General features: G+C 36.9%; 1 protein-coding gene across 5 annotated transcripts in view; it reads right to left on the bottom strand.

The window, feature by feature from the left end:
• Nucleotides 1-18897, bottom strand: part of LOC102689406 (E3 ubiquitin-protein ligase HECW1) — a 123152-nt gene that overhangs the window by 82368 nt on the left and 21887 nt on the right. For 2 of the 5 annotated variants that reach the window (XM_006634299.3, XM_015354540.2), the window contains exons 3-4: nucleotides 10352-10409; nucleotides 673-997 (exon numbers count right to left, since the gene is read on the bottom strand). In XM_006634299.3, coding sequence (XP_006634362.2) covers nucleotides 673-997; nucleotides 10352-10378 — 352 coding nt within the window. In that variant the 5' untranslated portion in view covers nucleotides 10379-10409. Of the gene's footprint in view, nucleotides 1-672; nucleotides 998-10351; nucleotides 10410-12441; nucleotides 12913-14147; nucleotides 14308-18897 lie in introns of those variants that run through there. The other 3 variants (XM_015354536.2, XM_069191087.1, XM_015354539.2) reach the window with 3 other exon arrangements.

The raw sequence follows: 18897 nt of genomic DNA, 5'->3' as shown, positions 1-18897 counted from the left end.
TCAGAGCACATTGCAATTGTTTGTCTTCCTCTACATGCAACATCTATAACTAGCCTTTGATTGAGCTTCATTAATTGTTACTTAACACTATGCTGTCAGTATTACGGTGCTGTTCATATACAAACTTTCAAAAAAATGATTATCTTGAATGATCTTGTACTGTATATAATTCTTTTTGCAAATTATTGATCGATACCATATTGTAAGATATGTCAAAAACTAAAATAATGTGCTTATTTTCAGAATACATAAGGAAATAAAGCATCAGGCCATACACTGATTGACACACAGTATATACTGTACAGTGTAGTTGCTGACATCAGGAATTTTCATCTTTTATCTACAATTATTCACTAGCTTATTAATTATATTAAACATTGGTTGTTAATGTACAGTACAGTATATTTACTTCACGGAGTAGCTTTTTTTCAATTTAAACATTCACTTCAGCATGAGGTAGGTACAAGTTTCTAGTGAACAGATACAGGCAAGACATTTTCAATTCAATCTGTAGAGAAACGTTTTGATTGATCAAGGTGATGGACGATGGGTTGTATATACTGTAGGTACTTCTGTTATATGATTTAAACACATAAAGAACCAAAAAAGAGGGTGCAGCAAATAATGAAACTGCTGAGCTGCCTATTCTGAACAGGATTTCCAGGAACTCACCTATAAGGTACATTCCAATCCAGTCTCCGGCATCCACTTCTTCCTTGATATCCCAGCAGATGACGAGGTCATGTGACTGACCAATGGCATAGAATGAGCTGCTAACCATGAGAGTGGAGCGGCTGTCGGAGGTAACCAGGTCTGTGTCGCTGTTGGACCTTGGGAGGGTGATGGCTTCATGGGCACCGTTGCGAATGTCGACATTGTGAAACTGCTCCGGATTGTAGCTGTAGCGCATGGGCTCTTTACATCGCCGCCTATTCTGAGAGCTCCTGGAAGGAGAAGCCATGGCTGCCAGGCCTAGAAACCTGTTCTGGTACAAGTTCTGGAATCGAGAGGAAACAAAAGCAAACACTACGCAGGATGAACAACAACATGTCCACTGTGCCCTGACACACGTGGGTAAAAAGAGTTTCTGTAATATTCTGGGCTTCAAACTACAAGGACCCCAGCACAGACATAGGCTGATATCATAGAAGCATTTTGGTATTTACCGTCAGACATTAAATATAGATACTGAAAAATAAAAGGACAGAGATTTGGGGATGATAAAGTGATCAGGCCTAAGCAACTGACACATTATGAACTACAATAAGCTATCACATTTGAATCAATTTTCTGCTAACATTTCAATGAACATTTAATATGAACTAATATGAAAAAGAAAAAAAATGAACAGTCTTTAAAGTTTGAAGACCAGGTTGTGTATATGGGTGCTTTCTACAGTTCACTTAAATGCCAAGAAGCCAAACCATCATGTATTTAAAAAGATTTAATTTGTAATTGGAAATGATGGCTTGAAATGAATTAAAGAAAAACTTGTGAAATTCTGTGACTCCATTAGCCTGAAACGTGATTTTCCTAAAGGCAAACAACAGAATATGATAACACAGCATAAGGGAATCATCTAAAACTACAGGTACTAATACCAGAAGGTCATGAAAAATATTATCAGGCAAAGAGGAGTACATGTGTTACAACAGATGCCTCTGTAGAGGGTGAGTGAGGTGTCACAAATTGTTGGGATTGTGTGTGACACATCATGTGCCCATTTTCCAGAGCTGGGAAGCAAAGCAACGCTCCACCTTAAACACAAGTTCTCACTGTATGCATGTAAATTTAATATTGATATAAATGCTGTGGGATTATTCTAAATGACACACATGACAAAAAATGTGTTTTTTTTTTACACTTAACAATCTAATTTTGCAATACCAGCCCATTAGGTAGTAGCTTATTGATCCAGGAACCTCATTCAGGCATTGGCTTTATTGGCATGTGAAGGTATTGGCTTCAGCCAGATTTCTGGGTAGATTGCTCCAAACTCCCACAACTCTTTGGTTAAAGAAGTGCCTCCCATTCTTGGTTTTAAAAAACCTTCCATGCAATTTCCCATTCTGTGCTTGTTTATTTTAAGCAATTCAACTATGGTAGCATATTGCCCAATCCCAACCTGAAGATGGCAGCCGTGAGCAGACGATTTCCACTTGATGCTTTCACTTAACTCTCTTGTATATTGCATTGCATATTGAAGTGACTTCTTTGTTTATAGCAATTGTCATCTTGCTTGTCTGACCCCTTATTTCAAGCAGAACTGCTGCTTTTAGCCATTGAGAAAGAGGCATTGTTCTGCAGTTAGGGTATGAGCTTTATTCTTGAATAAGAATTACAACTGTATAAGCCACATTCATAAGAGAAAACAAGTCACAGGATGTGACTTTGAGCTACTGTATACTGCACACATTGGTACATGAAAAATAACTACATGAGGATGATTTTAAAGGTGTTTTCTGGTAACTGTTAAAATCAGTCAAATAAATGTGTCAAAACCAAAGGGTTAACAGCAGTCTAATCAAATTGCACATTAGAAAAGGGTAACTTTTATTATCTTGTTTAAAGTGATCAATGCTTTGCTCTTCTGAGATTTAAAATGTTATGTTAAATGAACAGGATCATCATTTTTTTTTAAATGCACTCATGAGAAACCTTGAAATCACTGATGATAGATGTCAAGTCATTCTAAAAAGAGTGAGAAATGTTTGTATTAGATAAAGCCAAAACCAGAAATTTGCCAAGTCAAGAAGGGTAATTCATATACTGTCCATACCATCTTTAAAGGCAATATTAATCAAATTAATCTAAAGTCAATTTGTTCATTAATCCCCATTACCTTTTCAAACTCTTACAGTAAATACTATAAAATTGTGAATTCATGCAGCACAAACAACACATTTATTCTAAAGGTACAAATTTCAATAATAATGAATGGACACAAAACCCATCACCCCTTACAAGAACTTGGTCTCTTCAAAGGTACAAAATCCTTTGTGTAGCAAAAATGTCACACACACTTCTCCTCTTGTGTACAGTATGGTATATTCTACTCATTTTAATGGGCCTTGACAAGATGTGAATACTGCTCAAAGCAGACACCAAAGTGCAACAATGTGCAAGGCCTGACATATATGCACATGTTGATACATTCTGTGTATAATGGATGCAAGCATGCTACAGGACAATTCTGCTATGTTTGTTGGGGTGTTCATTTCTAACTAATGTCAAGGTTCTATTAAAATCATGAAAATAAAATAAAAAATTAATTAATTCCCTGATAATACGTATATTAAGAAAGAAGCATTAATGTATTAATTATGCATGACTTGGTGCATCACTGGACACACAGTGCAGTGGCAATTTATCATGCTGCTGCATATGACATGCACACTGGGAACACAAGCTTTCTAGCACAGGATTACATGCTATGGTTGGTTAGCTGTGTGGATAGGATTTCTTTATTGATATAAAGTATTAGTAATTGAAACCCATTTTACCCAATTTAGAGGAGAAAGGCCAAAGTAAATTGTCTTTATTATATTGTCCTAAAGTATTTTTCTGAATAAATTATATTTGTAGCACATAAACATTAAACATTTTTAATAATCATCCATCCAACCATCTATCCATTTTCAATCCCCTTATCCTGATGAGGGTTACGGCAATAATTGTGACCATCTATTTTTTACACATAACAATCACTCTATAGCTGACCTGAAATACACAAATGTTGAAAAACTAACAAGAAGAGTAAGAACCATAACACATAAATGAAACAATAAATTTTAAATAAATCAAAATTAAAATCTATATTTCAAAAAGACACCTTTCAATAACAGCACATTAAATGAAGTCCAGTTCTCAAATATTATTTCATATCCCGAAAAAAAATCTACAAGAAGACCGAATTTTTAATTATTACAAAATGATTATAGTTTAACAACAACATAATAAAAATAAAAACTTTTATTTATAAAGCACCTTTCCAAATCCAAGGACTATGTACAGATTGCTAAATTAAAAGACAAAAAGGCATAATAAAAGTTAAAAGAAAAAACTGAATTTAACCATATAAGACAGAATGAAGGTACAGACATAGGCCCTTATACAAAAGTGAGTTTTAAGTTTGAAGAGAGTCAAAGAATTTGTCTTTCGAAGAGGTGAAGAAAAGGCACTCCATAAGAATAGAGCAGTGACACAAAAAGTACAGTCGCCAGAAATCTGAGATTTAGTCCTACAGCCTACGGGAAGGAGTGCAAACATGGAGGAGTTCAGTATGATGGAGCCAGATTATTTTGAGCCTTAAAAGTCAGTAACCTGATCTCGTATTGAATATGCAACATTATAGGTGAATGGGGGCTTCCAAGGTTTGGCTTTCAATTTGTAAGCTGTAGAGCTTTGGACATGCTGCACCTTACTAAGTAGAATGTTAGGGACCCTACAGAGCAAAGAGTTGCTGAAATCAAGGTGAAAAAAAGATGTGTTATACAAATTTTTCACATTGAGGTCAAAAGCCAGGAGAGGATCAAATGTGATTCCTAGATTCCTGATTACATCTGATGCCTGAATGGGGAAGTAGCTTTTCCAGCTGACATTTGTTGCCCACTGGTATAATTCCTGTTTTGTTGCTATTTACAGTATCTTCAGGGAATTTGACGTCAATCAGAGCTTGATGTCACACAAACAAGAGATACACTGTAAGTGACAGAGGTGGGGATGCGGGGGGGAGTTTTTAACGTACAGTAAAAGAATTATCGGGATACTTATGAAAGTGGTGACCATACTTGCGTATAATCTGATTTAGAAGAAGCATATAAATAACAAAAATAATGGGCCCAAGACTGAACACTCTGATACACCTTGATTGATTAGGGCCATTGGGGTTTATGAGGAATTATAACCAAGGGATACAAATTGCTTCCTACCAGTCAGATAAGAGCAGAGCCAGTTAAAGACGGTACCATTGATAGACAAGAATGTTTGCAAACAATTGAGCAACACTGAATGATTTAGTGTATGAAAAGATGCACTAAGATCAAGGAGCATAAGGTACTTGTAGCCCCTGAGTCAGTCTGAGTCTGAGCAAGAGGTAAATAACAGTCAGTGACTGATGCAGTCTTTAAAGCAGTATGGACCACTCCCAACTGATGTTGACAATTAACAGGCAGATATCTGCAGAGGTAAGGATGGGACCAAGGCAACAAGAAGCTGTTTTGCATCTGTTAATTATTTTTGTAAATTGATCTGAATTAACTAAGCTAAGAAAAAATAGTACAGAGGGAATTTCAATGTAAAAGCTAAAGCTCAAATACAGTTGCAAGAAAAAGTTTGTGAAGCCTTTGGAATTACCTGGATTTCTGCATTAATTACTCAGAAAAATGTGGTTAGATCTTCAACTAAGTCACAATAATAGACAAACACAATCTGTTTAAACTAATAACAATACCCTCCAACAACCATGTCCTGTGGCACCTGATGAGACTTGCACAACAGTAACGAGAAATTTTAGACCATTCCTCCTTACAAAACTGTTTTCAGTTCAGTGATATTTCTGGGATTCCTTGCGTGACCAGGTCATGCCACAACATCTCAATTTGGTTGAGGTCTGGACTTGGCCATTCCAGAACACAAATTTTCTTCTGTTTAAGCCATTCTGTTGTTAAGCCACTCCTGGATTTTGGATCATTGTCTTATCGTATCTCCCAACTTCTATTAAGCTTCAGGTGACAGACTTTCTGCTTCTAAATTTCTTGATACAATTTTGAATTCATTGTTCCCTCTATGATAGCAAAATGTCCAGGCCCTGAGGCAGCAAAGCAGCCCCAAACCATGATGTTCCCTCCATCATGTTTCTCGGTTAGGATGAGGTTTTGGTGTTCGTGTGCAGTGCTTTTTTTCCTCCAAACATGGAGTTGCACATTTCTGCCAAAGAATTCAACTTTTGTCTCATCTGTTCACAGAACATTGTCCCAGAAACACTGTGGAACATGCAAACTTGAGACGTGCAGCAATGTTTTTTTGGAGAGCAGTGGTTTCCTTCATGGTGTCCTACTATTAACACCATTCTTGTTCAGTGTTTTTCTTATAGTGGACACATGAACAGAGACTTTGGTAAGTTCAAGAGATTCCTGCAGGTCCTTTGCTGGTACCCTAGGGTTCTTTTTCACCTCCTTCAGCATTGCACGCTGCACTCTTGCCGTGATCTTTGCAGGACGCCCACTCCTAGGGAGAGTAGCAACCGTACTGAATTTCCTCCATTTGTAGACAATTTGTCTTACAGTGGATTCATGAAGACCTACGTCTTTAGAAATGTTTTTGTAGCCTTTTCCAGCTTTATGCATCTCTACAATTCTTATTCTAAGGTTCCCTGATATTTCTTTTGATCGGAGCATGGTTCACATGAACACCTTTTTCTTGAGAAGAGCAGACTCTGTCAGTAACCAACCTTTGTGTGCCTTTTTTATAGGGCAGGATACCTCCAACAAACACCTCCAATCTCATCTCATTGATTGGAACGCCTGACTCCAATTAGCTTTTGGATAAGTCATTAGCTTAGAGGTTCACATACTGTACTTTTTCCAACCTAGACTGTGAATATTTAAATGATGGGTTCAGTACTGACAAGAAGAAGTACAATTCTGTGTGTTATTAGTTTAAGCAGATTGTGTTTGTCTATTATTGTGACTTGGTTGAAGATCAGACCACATTTTTGTGAGTAATTAATGCCGATATCCAGGTAATTGCAAAAGGTTCACAAACTTTTTCTTGCAGCTGTAGTTGTCAGAATTCAGTAAAAGTCACAAATATTGTGTCAAAAAAAGTCTGAAATCTTGTGTTACAATTTGAGTTACATACTGTTGTCCGTTAGAAAGGAGAGCCTCTTTTCTAAGAGGGCATGTGATTTTAATGCTTTATTCTGCCCATTTGATTATAAAAATTGATGACAATTTCTAGACAATTAAATAGTGTCTGTGGAATTATCTACTATTTACAAATGCAGTACTGTCACGATTATAGTCCCCCCTCCTTAAGGGTGCTCCAGCCCTTTCACTAAAGACTTTATCCTCTGCACCTGTTCCCTATTCCCAGGCCACCTTAAAAGCCAGGCGCTGACGCTCATCTGGGCTCTGCATCTGATTTCCATATCATGCGAGTCCGGGACCAGGAAGCGCCTGGTCCCGTTAAGGTTTTAACCTCGGTTCCCGTTCCTGTTCCCCATCCGCCGGTTCCGACCCGGTCTTCGTGGTTTTTAATTCCTTCCTCTGATGGATCTCCTGGTTTTGGACTTACCCTTGTGTTTTGGATTTTCCCTAAGGATTACTCTCGGATTGTTCGCCTCGGCCACAACTCCCCCGTGCACCAGCGCACCTTGGACACGCCCCCTTGTCTTCAGCCCCGTTTTCCTGCATGACGTTTCCCTAGTGTTTCCCCACTCCGTCGGACTGTGTCGTCCGCATAGGGTCCGGAAAGAACTGTTCGTGACAAGTACATTAATTTAGATTTGCCCCTGCTCATAGTTTGAGTACTTATGCTATCATGTGATTTTTCATTTTTCTTTTGTATCAATTGTCTACTTTCTGTATTCATTTAGTTTTTTGCTTTCATTGGATAGGGTGTGTATGCATATAATAAATATGAACTGCTACTGCAAAGTGTAGTGACAGCAAGCTTTAAAGCAACAAAATGTGAAAAGGTCTGAATACTTTTGAAAGGCACTATATGTTTTAACTGATAGCTTTGTAGTTCTGTTAAAGCTTCAGTAAAAGCTTTTTTGTATTTTGTTTAATTTCCATGTATACCTACAGCATTTTAACATCATCAATAAACTCACACAACTGTTAAAATCCCTGTTTTGAAAACTGCACAGTAGTTGTAGTTGTATGATTTCACCTGCACAGCTGATCAAAGCTACAGAGGTTAGGTGTATTCTGATATTTGTACAGTAGATAAATTATTTAAACATATATACCTGTATACATGTATTTGGTACTATATATTGCTGTATATAAAATTGATTGCCTTGAAGGTAGTCCTACATTTCTTAGCATGTAACAATAAAAGACTATAACTAAGATATTTAACACAAATTAATTTAAATCAAATAATAAAACTTTAAAGGTTATATTCTCCATGTTTGTTTATTTCCAAATCCAATTTAAATATTTCTGAACAATAAATTGTTTAATGTTAGTAGCTTGTTGAGTTGTAGAAAATGTAAGAAAGAAATATGCTATTATGTCACCAAAAATAATGTTTCGAAGAACTAAGTATTTCTGAAATAGTTGAAGTACAATACAATCTGATTTGGCTCTTTGTGCTCAATATCTAACCAGAGTTAGTAACCTAGTTTCCTTTTCGTGTTGCATTCTAACTTGTGCTTATTTTTCACATTACTGTAGTAAGGAAATTCTTGATCCATGTCGAAAAGCAATCATCAGGGCTAAGCTGAGGCTAAAAAGATGTATGTTTGTATTAAGCAAACTAAGCTAAGAAAGGAACCAGGCCTAATTCTGTGAGACAACCTCATGAAAAAGCCTATGAAAAAAGAGGGCAGAAAATCTACTGTACTGTACAGAGGGAGAAGGAAGAAACACCCACATATGGGCCTGTGGAACTGAGTCTTGAGAGAGACGAGCACAGGTGAATCATGAGAGAGAAGCCTGTGTGGCAAGAGATCGGAAGAGAGAGCTGCTGATGTGTCTATGTGGAGTCTGTGTGACGTGAGCAAGTCTCCAAGCTTGTTTTGAGGCCGGTAAGCAGCTTAGCTGCCCAGTTATTGTCAAAGAGGGACCTCCTGAAGTTCATTCAGGAGCTCAAAGAAGAGCTTGGCTTTTTGGTTTGGAGCGAGTTTAGCTGTGCTCCCTGCACCATTAATACATAAAGCACTTATTTTGTACCTTATGGCTGCACTCATCCAATATAAAATGACTACAACGTCCGAACCTCTGGGAATGTCACAAGTGAAAATAAATATAATATAATTGGAATTTCCCAAAATCAGTTACACCTCTACAACTGGTCTGTACAATAATTTCAATTATTTAATCAGGTTTTTAAATGAATATGTAAAAAAAGACTCAGTAGATTGCCTCATTAACTCTATAACAATAAACAATCTGATTACATACAGAAATTAGTAGAGTATACCATATAAAACCCAAAATGTGCAGCATACTCTCAAGCATGATACCTCAAAATATGGCTTTTTAGAAATAAGTCTGTCCACTGCTCACACCAACCAACCAACTATGACAATAGGATGCCTCTATAAAAACGTGTTGCTCTTAAACTTGGTAACTACCATTGTCTGACACAGAGATGAGGGAAGTAAGATGTTCCTGGATGCTGTAATCTCTCACACTTTTATCAGCAAGATATACAGGTAACCAGTTGATTGGGCTTGCAGTGATACATTACATTTTCATGCAAAGAATTAGGCCACATTCCAGCCACATTAAGGTGGACACAAGACTAGTTAAGTCCTTTCACAGTCAGAGCTTTGGACGAAGTGTTGAAACTTGGGTGACATCATCCAGCTGGGACTTAACAGCTTTGTCTTCTTCATGCTGAGATATGAGACAAATTGCAACCATGCATGCATGCAGTGAGCTCTGACAGCTATCCCTGTGCTTAAACTGCAACCTTTAAAAGACTCTCATATAGGAGGTGTGGACAATCATTATGGGTTTCTTCACCAGAGGCAAAGTAATTGCCCTAACATAAAAGAATAACTACATTCTAACTGTCTAAAACAGCCGTTGACCTCAGACTTGTTTTAAAACCCAATAAATTCAGATGAAGGTCTAGGTTTAGAAGGTTTCGACTGGTTGAGATGTTGAGACAGAGGTCAATACCCTGCACAATTAAATGAAAAGAAAAGCCTCAGTTCAATGGAGCTTGGGGTGACTAGCTTTTAATTGTTCAAGCATAATATTCTCCTGGTGTACCTGAAAAACTTGATTTTTTAGTTTTAATGAGTCATTTTTATTTTTATTAACAATACACAAAGGCTTATTGTCTTTACTCATACTTTAAAGACACTTCAGTTTCTTTAGATGTGCACTGTTCAGTACCTAAAGTAGTGGAACATTTACAGTAAACTGAAGTAATTACTTATCAAAGAATGATGACAAATGAAGTATGCAGAGGAAATACAGGAGGATTTTGGTAGCAGTGGGAAGAGAGGACGTAGTGTAAAAAATGATTTTAGATAAGCCTATCTAAAAAGCCTAGACCTACGTCTAGGCATACCAGCTGGGCAACTGTACCTTTCCGTTAGGAATGACTGTGGTGTTCTAATGGAGTGAGATGAGTGAGATTTATAAGTCAGAAGAAGAACACTGACCTTAACACTACACAGGTGCAGCAGCATAATGACCCTCCAATTGAAAGCACATCAGATCCTGAAGAAGAGTTAATTAAATTACTCCAACAGAGTTTAGAGAGAGTCTGACACAGTGTTAATGAATACAATGCCAATTTGTAGCTTAGTGTGATATATGATATATATTTACAGAAGAAATGTCATGTCATATTTGTATCATCCAATTATAGACTACTGATAAGTCAAATTATATAGTGTATAATGTAGCTGAATTAACTGTAAGTTACAGTACCATGCTTACTGATGTCAGCCAAATGTATTTTGAATTAAACTACGACTAACACTTCTATTACAAATAATACTAAAAGCTAACATGTTGTGCTTGACAGTAGAACAATTATAGATTAATGACACATTCTCTTTTTCAGTTAAATAAAATGTAAAACTGAAAGCAAAATGTCTTTTTGAATCAATATGTTATATTATTAGATTGCACTACAAATACACTTCTGATAACTACCCTGTCCATGTTTTGCTGTGTCTTAGAAGTATTTTATTTAAACCACAGGCTTCTCATTGTTTATCTTAATGATGAAAAGACCAGGAACACAAAGATACAGACAGACATCTCGGCTACATGTACATCAGGGGATGTACAATCATTGTTCAAAGAAAAATACCCTGCAAAGGAATGTTAGACAACAAAAACAGAACTACACACCAGTCACAAAAGAACAGCCCACAGATTGAGGGGAAATTAGAAAGGAATGTGCACACCTGTTAATCAAATGCTAAACAAGAAAATTAAAAAACAACATGAAATAATTTCAGTTTCGAATGTGTCATGCTTGTCAAAAATGTTAATTTATTAAAGCAAAGATAAGCCATTCTGGAGGGAGGTCCTTACAAGTGTCATTAACCATTTGCTACACCTTTGATCAAATGGGTCAGGACATCATAATACAGTATTTGTATATGATGATTTTGGCTTTGAAGGAAGAGAAGTGAGGGCACAAGGCAATTTCCCGTGTTTTATGAGTTTTGTTGGGAGTAAGAAATCATCTTATAGTACATGTTTATGGAGAATATTCATACCATCCTCTACTAAGACAGATGGATCTAAAATAATAGTCACAATCCCCTCACCCTAACATTTGGCTTTTCAAATGGTTTATTTGATTTACCAGCTTAGCTATGACCAGCTATACTGAAAGCCAGGAGGATTAATGAGCTACAGTACATTTACTGTAAATACTCTGCATTTTATATTTTATTTTGCTTGCATTATTATTTTGTCTGAAGTAACTTCACACATTAATGAAAATGATTAAATGAAAAGGCTTGGGATGTCCAAAGATAATTATTCCTGCTCTTCTCATTCCTTTCTCTGCTTGTGACTTACCTTTGATCAAGCAGCCTAAAAGATTTGTGGCTAATCAGCTTTAAAGTGTTCTTCATACTAAGCAGTAGCTAAGCATATTTTCATTATACAATGCAGAACAACGTCAGTGTTAATGTTTGAAAATCCACTTTTTACAATCAGAAATATGGGTAAATTTGCCAACGTTTATTGCAACGTGTGCCTCTACTACTATTAATAGTACAAATTAAAATGAAAGATTTTACTAAATTAAAGCTGGAGATTTAAAATTAAAGGGATTGCATTTCGGTTAACTCATTGGCTTACAGTTTATTATCTCTGCAGAATGACTTATATCATCAGGACAATATCTTGTCTCACAAGTCATCTCGTTTTGCAACTTCTAACCAATGTTTTTCATCCTGGAAGTTCTAAACACTTTCAAGGAATAAAAACAGTTTTCAATGCTTTAAGAAACACAATTATATTTTTAATTTAGTATTAAACCCCCAACTGTTTTGTCTTTCATTTATCTCAAAAGACAATATAGTGAAAGAATATCTGCACACACAAGGAACAAACAACAGAAGTAATGACTGACTGCATCTAAAGATTGTAGCTATACATTCCTATAAGTCTAAGAAAGACACTAGTGTTGTGGTGCTCACAAAATTTCATATTTTGAACTGTATTAACTTTATTCTCAATTGCAGGAGTTTTGACTGTAATTTTACAATGAAAGGTAACACACCTTTATTCCTTCTGGACAGATTTCCCTTTTCCATACACCAATGCTGATCTCTCAGCTCATATAAAGAAATGGTACAAAACATTGTTATTATCGGAGGTAGTTTTACACAGCAATATTTGCTTCACTTGATAAATTTAGTATAAGATTATTCTGAATCTTAAAGTTTTCAAAACTAGTTACTACCAGTTTGACATTTTTATTCCATGGGTTAAGACTGCTGTTTCCCATTTTCTTATTTTTAGTCCGTTTAATTGACTTGAATACAGAAGGCCATTCTAACCAAGCAGCACAAAAAATTCACAATATTTCGTAAGTGTAATATGTTAAAGGTCAGTATCTCTGTTAGAAAATACTAGTTTTTTTTAAAGGGGAACATGAAAAAAGATTTGGTTCTCTTAGTGTTCTGTATAGACAAAGAAGGTGTTATGGATCGATCTTTCAGTGTTCCATAAATAAAGCCTTCTCCATTCCTCTTGTCCCCTGGCACCATGGGTACAAGAGGTAGAAACCTCCATGTATGACATCAAGATTTGAGAGGAGTCAGAGCAGGGAATAGGAAGCCTCCCCTAATGCATCACCAACAATTTTAACTGCAGTGAGACCAAGGTACAAAATGTTTTTATGCCACTGTGAGAGGTCATAATCCGACTTATCATAAAAACACACAAGGACAGCAAGAAATACACTTAGAATTAATAATCGAACAGTGGACAAAAACCAGATCTGTGAGGGTAAGCCTCACAGATACAATACACTACCGTTTCCCATTCCATAAGAAAGTTAACATGTTCAAATATGAAATTAATTTAATTTCCTCCAAGGAGGACAAAAAATCATATAACTGAAAAAAAAATGTTGGGAATAACTTTCATTTCTATTATGGGGATTCCAGCTTGAAGAGAATTGGAAAACCGTCTGTTAAAGCCTGTTTCAAAATTGTGTTAAAATGTTTACTGTGATAGTGTGTAAAAAGGAATAAATGCCAAGACATCTGAGACGTTTAACTAGTGGCACAATAAACAGGAATAAACTCATGAGGAAAAGCTAAGTGTCTATGTTTATATCACGCAGCAAACTCAAGAAACACCTGATAAAATTCACCACCGTAGAAAGTGTATGAGGGAAGAAATAGATCTAAATGTTCTAACTGCAAGATAAATTTTAGGAGATTTACAGTGTAGACCAGTATCTAAGATATGCATTTGGTATTAGTGTTTGATTCCCCTATTCATAAGGTGTGAAAGTCAATAAATTCACCTGGCATTTGCAGTGGATTAACCTAGAGTAGTCTACTACTTTACTATGTAATAAGTAAGACTTAGCACTCTACATTGACTCTGATATACATCATTATCTTTCATAAGCAATGGCTTTCCTGGTGTTTCCATAAGAGATGGAGAGATCTGTTAAATCACACAGCTACCCCTCTGACACCCCAGCTGTGCAATGCCTGTGAAAGCAGAGCTGTGGGGTGGGGACATGCTCTTTATACATGTACATTGTGATCTACTGCTGTTTCATATAACAATCAGCAACTGTTATTGTAATTGACATGGATTAATCCAAAAATACAACCCTGTACACACAGCAGTTTCTGTTTTATTATTTCATGGGTTTAGGTTAGTATGCATACAGCCCTTCAGTGGCCCTGCAAGCAGCGTGTGAGGTTCTGCTTTCACTGAGCAATTATTTAACATTCAAGTCACCCTCTCTGGCTGGTATTGCAGTAAAGATGTAGCAAAGCATCAGCTGAGTCCTGGATCCCTCTGCAACACGTCCTCAGACAGATCAAGCTGATACTGCAGTTGGTCCCTCTTCACACAAGCCCAGACATCAATCTTTAACAATGGAGGTGATTTTTGATACCTGTATAACAATTAAGAAGGGTTATCTGTGCTCATTTGGTTTTACTGGTACCCTGTTAATTGCCTATATTGTATATCACCACATAAGATTTCGATGGGGCAGAAGTTAAAAAACTTTAAAATGACTTGTGCAAGTTGCAAAGCTAAAAATAAGTCACAGAATGTAGAAAACATTGGATGGTTTGCATTTGTTGAAAATATACAGTAGTGCCATTACAGTTTCAAAAGCCTCTCAAGCCTGTTACTGCTTCCATTGTGCAAACAAAGTGCAAAACAGCACCAAAGCAAACACAGCTTCAATTTAAGACAGGCTGAGCTACTCCACTCTTATCAAACCTGGAGCGTCCCAAGATTCTGACATTGTTATTTCTTCTTTGGGAGGGTATCCTACCTGATCCATATCAAAAGCATTCATTTCAGTACTGCTTTAGACTGACACAATTTTAGTTGTGAAGAGTTGGGGTTTAGGCCCCTTAGAAACTGTAGCCAAGATGATTTGAAAACAACACAATGTAAACCCCTCTAAGTGTAAGAGGGCTTAGTGTGTGGATCATAGCCCTCTGAAATATAGACTCTGCCACAGCAGCAGACCTGCTCTTATCTGTATGGAGCTATCCCCAGTGACTACAGAAATTCTTTCCAGATAGTTCAATCAGCCGTACTAGATCAGGATCAGGAAAATATGAATGCATTGGTGAATGTATTGGTGATTCTCTCACAAAACAGCCAGAAACCAGTTCAAGTTTATTTGTCCTAGTCAGACGATTCTCCTAAGTTGACTAACATATTAAACTGAATAAGGGCGCTGTACATTAGTTTAACAATAAGTTTAAAACTGATAAGGAATTCAAACTGCCTCATATTTATCTGTATAGCAACATATTTATCTGTATAGGTTTAGGTAGACTTACCTAATTTGATTATAAATTTATAATTTTCAAAATAATATACATCACTATATAAATAATAAATATGAACAATTTGGGTTTTTTTATACACATGCTATACTGTGGATTTTATAGGTTAAAGATGTAGTATAAAGGACTATGTCTATGGAAATTAAGTGTATTATGGAGATGGGACTTCTATCTCAAGGCAGTTAAAGAGTTACAGTTCCTACTGTACCTACAGTTCCTACTTAGTGCAATCAACTATGAAAAGATGGAAGATGTGAATATAATCTAGTTCGTTCAAGAAAGGGGTAGACTTGGGTATAGCACCACTGGCAGTTGTGAAAGCAAATATTTTCCACACAGTACAGCATTTTGCTGGCAGCCAAGTAACTGATATCAGTGGAAATCATCTCACCAGGACTAGATACTACTGTAGAACTTGTACTCCTACGCCTTGAAATGAAAGTTGAAACTGAAAATGAAATCAGCAGATTTGCTTTTTGCACAGACTTTTCGTGGGGCATGACAAGCCGCCCAGTGGAACTAATTGGCTGGAACCTCATGAATATTATAAAACAAGAAATGCTTAGGATTAGCGAGGATCAGGGAGATTTTCCTTTTCTCTTTTGATCAGTCTCCTTTTCTCAGTGCACTGTACTGGCAGAAAATACAGATTAAAATGGAGGAGGAACAATGGCACAAAAAGGGATCTGGGACTGCCATTGTGTTCGCCATACTGTAGTATATTTCAACGAAAATGCTTCCTGCACCTTCATACCTAACCAGACCACCTGCTTTTCTTTTCCCAATACCTGCACGAACCACTTCACACTGAAATTAGATTTGATTCATATTTAAAGCCTTCTTGTCAGAAAAAATACAGTTTTAAAGCAATGAGCACATAAGACAGGAGATGTCAACAGCTACTGTATCTCTGGCAGCACAGAGTTGCTAAAAAAAGGATGGATTGGGCTTTATTACACATAAGCAGATGGACATGAGCCACAACAAGCTAAACGGATGTGGTTGGCTGAAAATTGTTTCTGAGTGTACTGAATGTAATGGCATGTTATCAAAAATTGTATTATTTTATTATTCTAAGCTTTCAGTAAAGGAAAGAAAAGTAATGATCCTTGAAAGACAACAGTGTTTCCTTCTTTTAGCCTGATCAGTTGTCAGAAGCTTAGCAACCTTGGGCCCAATCTGTATTAGAAAGGGAGACCTCTAAAGAAAACCAGATTACTGCTGTAGGTGTAAACAAATATTTTTTTTCCTCATTGTGTAGGCTGACCATTGTTAGAGTTTTTTTTGCCTGCACACATTACTTTACTGAGTGCGACTTAGCACAGATTCCCTTGCTTGAGCCAAAACCATTCTTTAACCTGAGAACTTCAAAAAGGAAGCATTTTATAGGAGTCAGATATTGATATATTACCCTACATGTCCAGAGTCTTAGGTTGGGCCTAGTAAATCTTTATAATGGGTGCTTCCAATAGCTTTCCCACCTTCCAGCCTGCCCTCATCGTATCTCAGCAGTACAGTGACCAGAAACAGTTATGGGATGTGCTGTCCTTCAGATAAGACATTAAATCAAGATCCTGGCTGGATGATTATTAAATCTCCCACAGCATTGATATTAAGAGTAGAGGTGTCATCCCCTGTGTTTGGGCTGGTCACACTATGGGCTCCCTACATATCCCCCTCAGTTCAACTGGCAAAGTAATCTAACGATCTGCTGTGTAATGGGGCTGCTGTAGCTTAATGGCTAGCACACATCACCTTGGTGGGTCTCCCCTAATATTTAAAGCCACTGTGGTTCTTTGAGGGTAAAAAGTGTGATATACAGGAAATGCAAACAATTATTAAAAGATAACAATCAAGACACTTTGAGACCTCTGTTACCCTGTACTCTTGAAGTACAAATGCCATGGATATCATTCTGCATTCAGTCAGACTTCAATGCAGTCGGGATCTGAGCCTCCATCAGACAAGCACTTATGAACAGCTTAATCGCACCAAAACTACTGTGCCAAAAGTGCCATTACAAAAAGGCTGGGTAGAACACACTTAGCAAATAGTAAGGAGTGTCACCAAATCATTACGCGCTGTAGGCTGCATCACACGTTTCCATTCTAAACCACACTGTGACCCAAGTCACTATACTGTACTTCTGTTGCACATGGGGTGCACTGTTTTCAGTTCCAATTCAAACAAAGAACCTAATAAAAACAAATGGGTAAGAATGCTATATGGGTATATTAATATCTAGATATGCAATAAAAGCCTTGAAATACGATTGACAAAGAATATTGGATGCATGGAATGGCCATATACTGCAGTTCTAGAATGTCTTCATTCTGCTGAGTGTTGTTTTTTGTATTTGTACGTATTGTAATGTATAAATTCTAGCTCAGGGCAACGTTATACAATTTAACTTTTGATGAAGACACCAAAAGCATGAACACCAGGTAAAACTATAATGCAAAATTATCTTAAAAACCCTAAGCATTGTTCTTTTGACAAAATATTCAGATGCTAATTGAATCAGCAGATAAGAAAGCATTCTAAAGGCTAACACAGATACAAATGTATTACGATAACCTATTTATATTTTGCTCACACATTCATGCTCACACCTGAAGAAGGCTCCACAGCCGAAACACTGTGTTTTCTTTCTTCTTTTTTTCAGCATGGAATAAACCTATCACTTGTTCCTTTGCAGCCTACGCATGCTGACGCCGCTACCCACCTGAACTACTACATCTATATTTTTTATTCATTCAACTGTCCAACAAATACAGCAGGATAAAATTAGCAGTACTCTTCTGAGAGAAACTGACATTATCTTTGCATGCATTGCAGTGTCCGTAGCATATTCTCATCTTTGAAAGAATGAAAGATATTCCAGTGTGTTCAATTACAAGGACTGAATCAGAAGTTGTATATATTTATAGCTCTCAGTTTTTAGAGTGACTGGACGCATGTGTAGAGCATTATGAGATAGTGACTACACTCCTCCTTTTCATGAGGAGGATTTCAATAAAGGGAAAAAATAACCTAAAAATGACAGCTGTTTTTTCCAGACATAAAACACGTGACAGTGGCACCGTAGTCTCAACTAAGCTACTCTTTCATTATGCAAGCATAAATCCTATATGAGCATTACCGTGAAGGAAGCTGTGTTCTCTATAATGATAGATGAATAAATAACATTGCAAGCATGTTAATGAGTCTGCTCCTATCTATTTTTGCACCTGGCCAGGTATTAAACAGCAATTCAAATGCAGTTCCATGAAAAGAAGGCTCATGCTTCCCAAAATAGTTGATATATAAAAGTGCATACAGTAGGTGTGATACTTCCAATCAGCTACAGAAAAAAATCAAATTACAGTTAGATTATTATCATTTTTAATAATAATAATAATAATAATAGCTTACAATTACAGGTAATGGGGACTCCCCTCCACCACCACCGATGTGCAGCCCACCTGGATATGTGACAGCAGCCATAGTGGGCCAGAATGCTCACCGCACATCAGCTATCACTGATAGTATCAGTGGGGAGGAGAGCAGAGTAATGAAGCCAATTCATAGATGAGGATTATTAGGAGGACACGACTGGTAAGGGGCAAATGGGAAATTTGGCCAGGACACCAGGTTTACACCCCTATTCTTTTCGAGAAACTCCCTGGGATTTT

The sequence above is a fragment of the Lepisosteus oculatus genome, chromosome 6 (assembly GCF_040954835.1).
Source record: "Lepisosteus oculatus isolate fLepOcu1 chromosome 6, fLepOcu1.hap2, whole genome shotgun sequence".
Lineage (NCBI taxonomy): Eukaryota > Metazoa > Chordata > Actinopteri > Semionotiformes > Lepisosteidae > Lepisosteus > Lepisosteus oculatus.
This window is presented reverse-complemented; position numbering and strand designations above follow the sequence as displayed.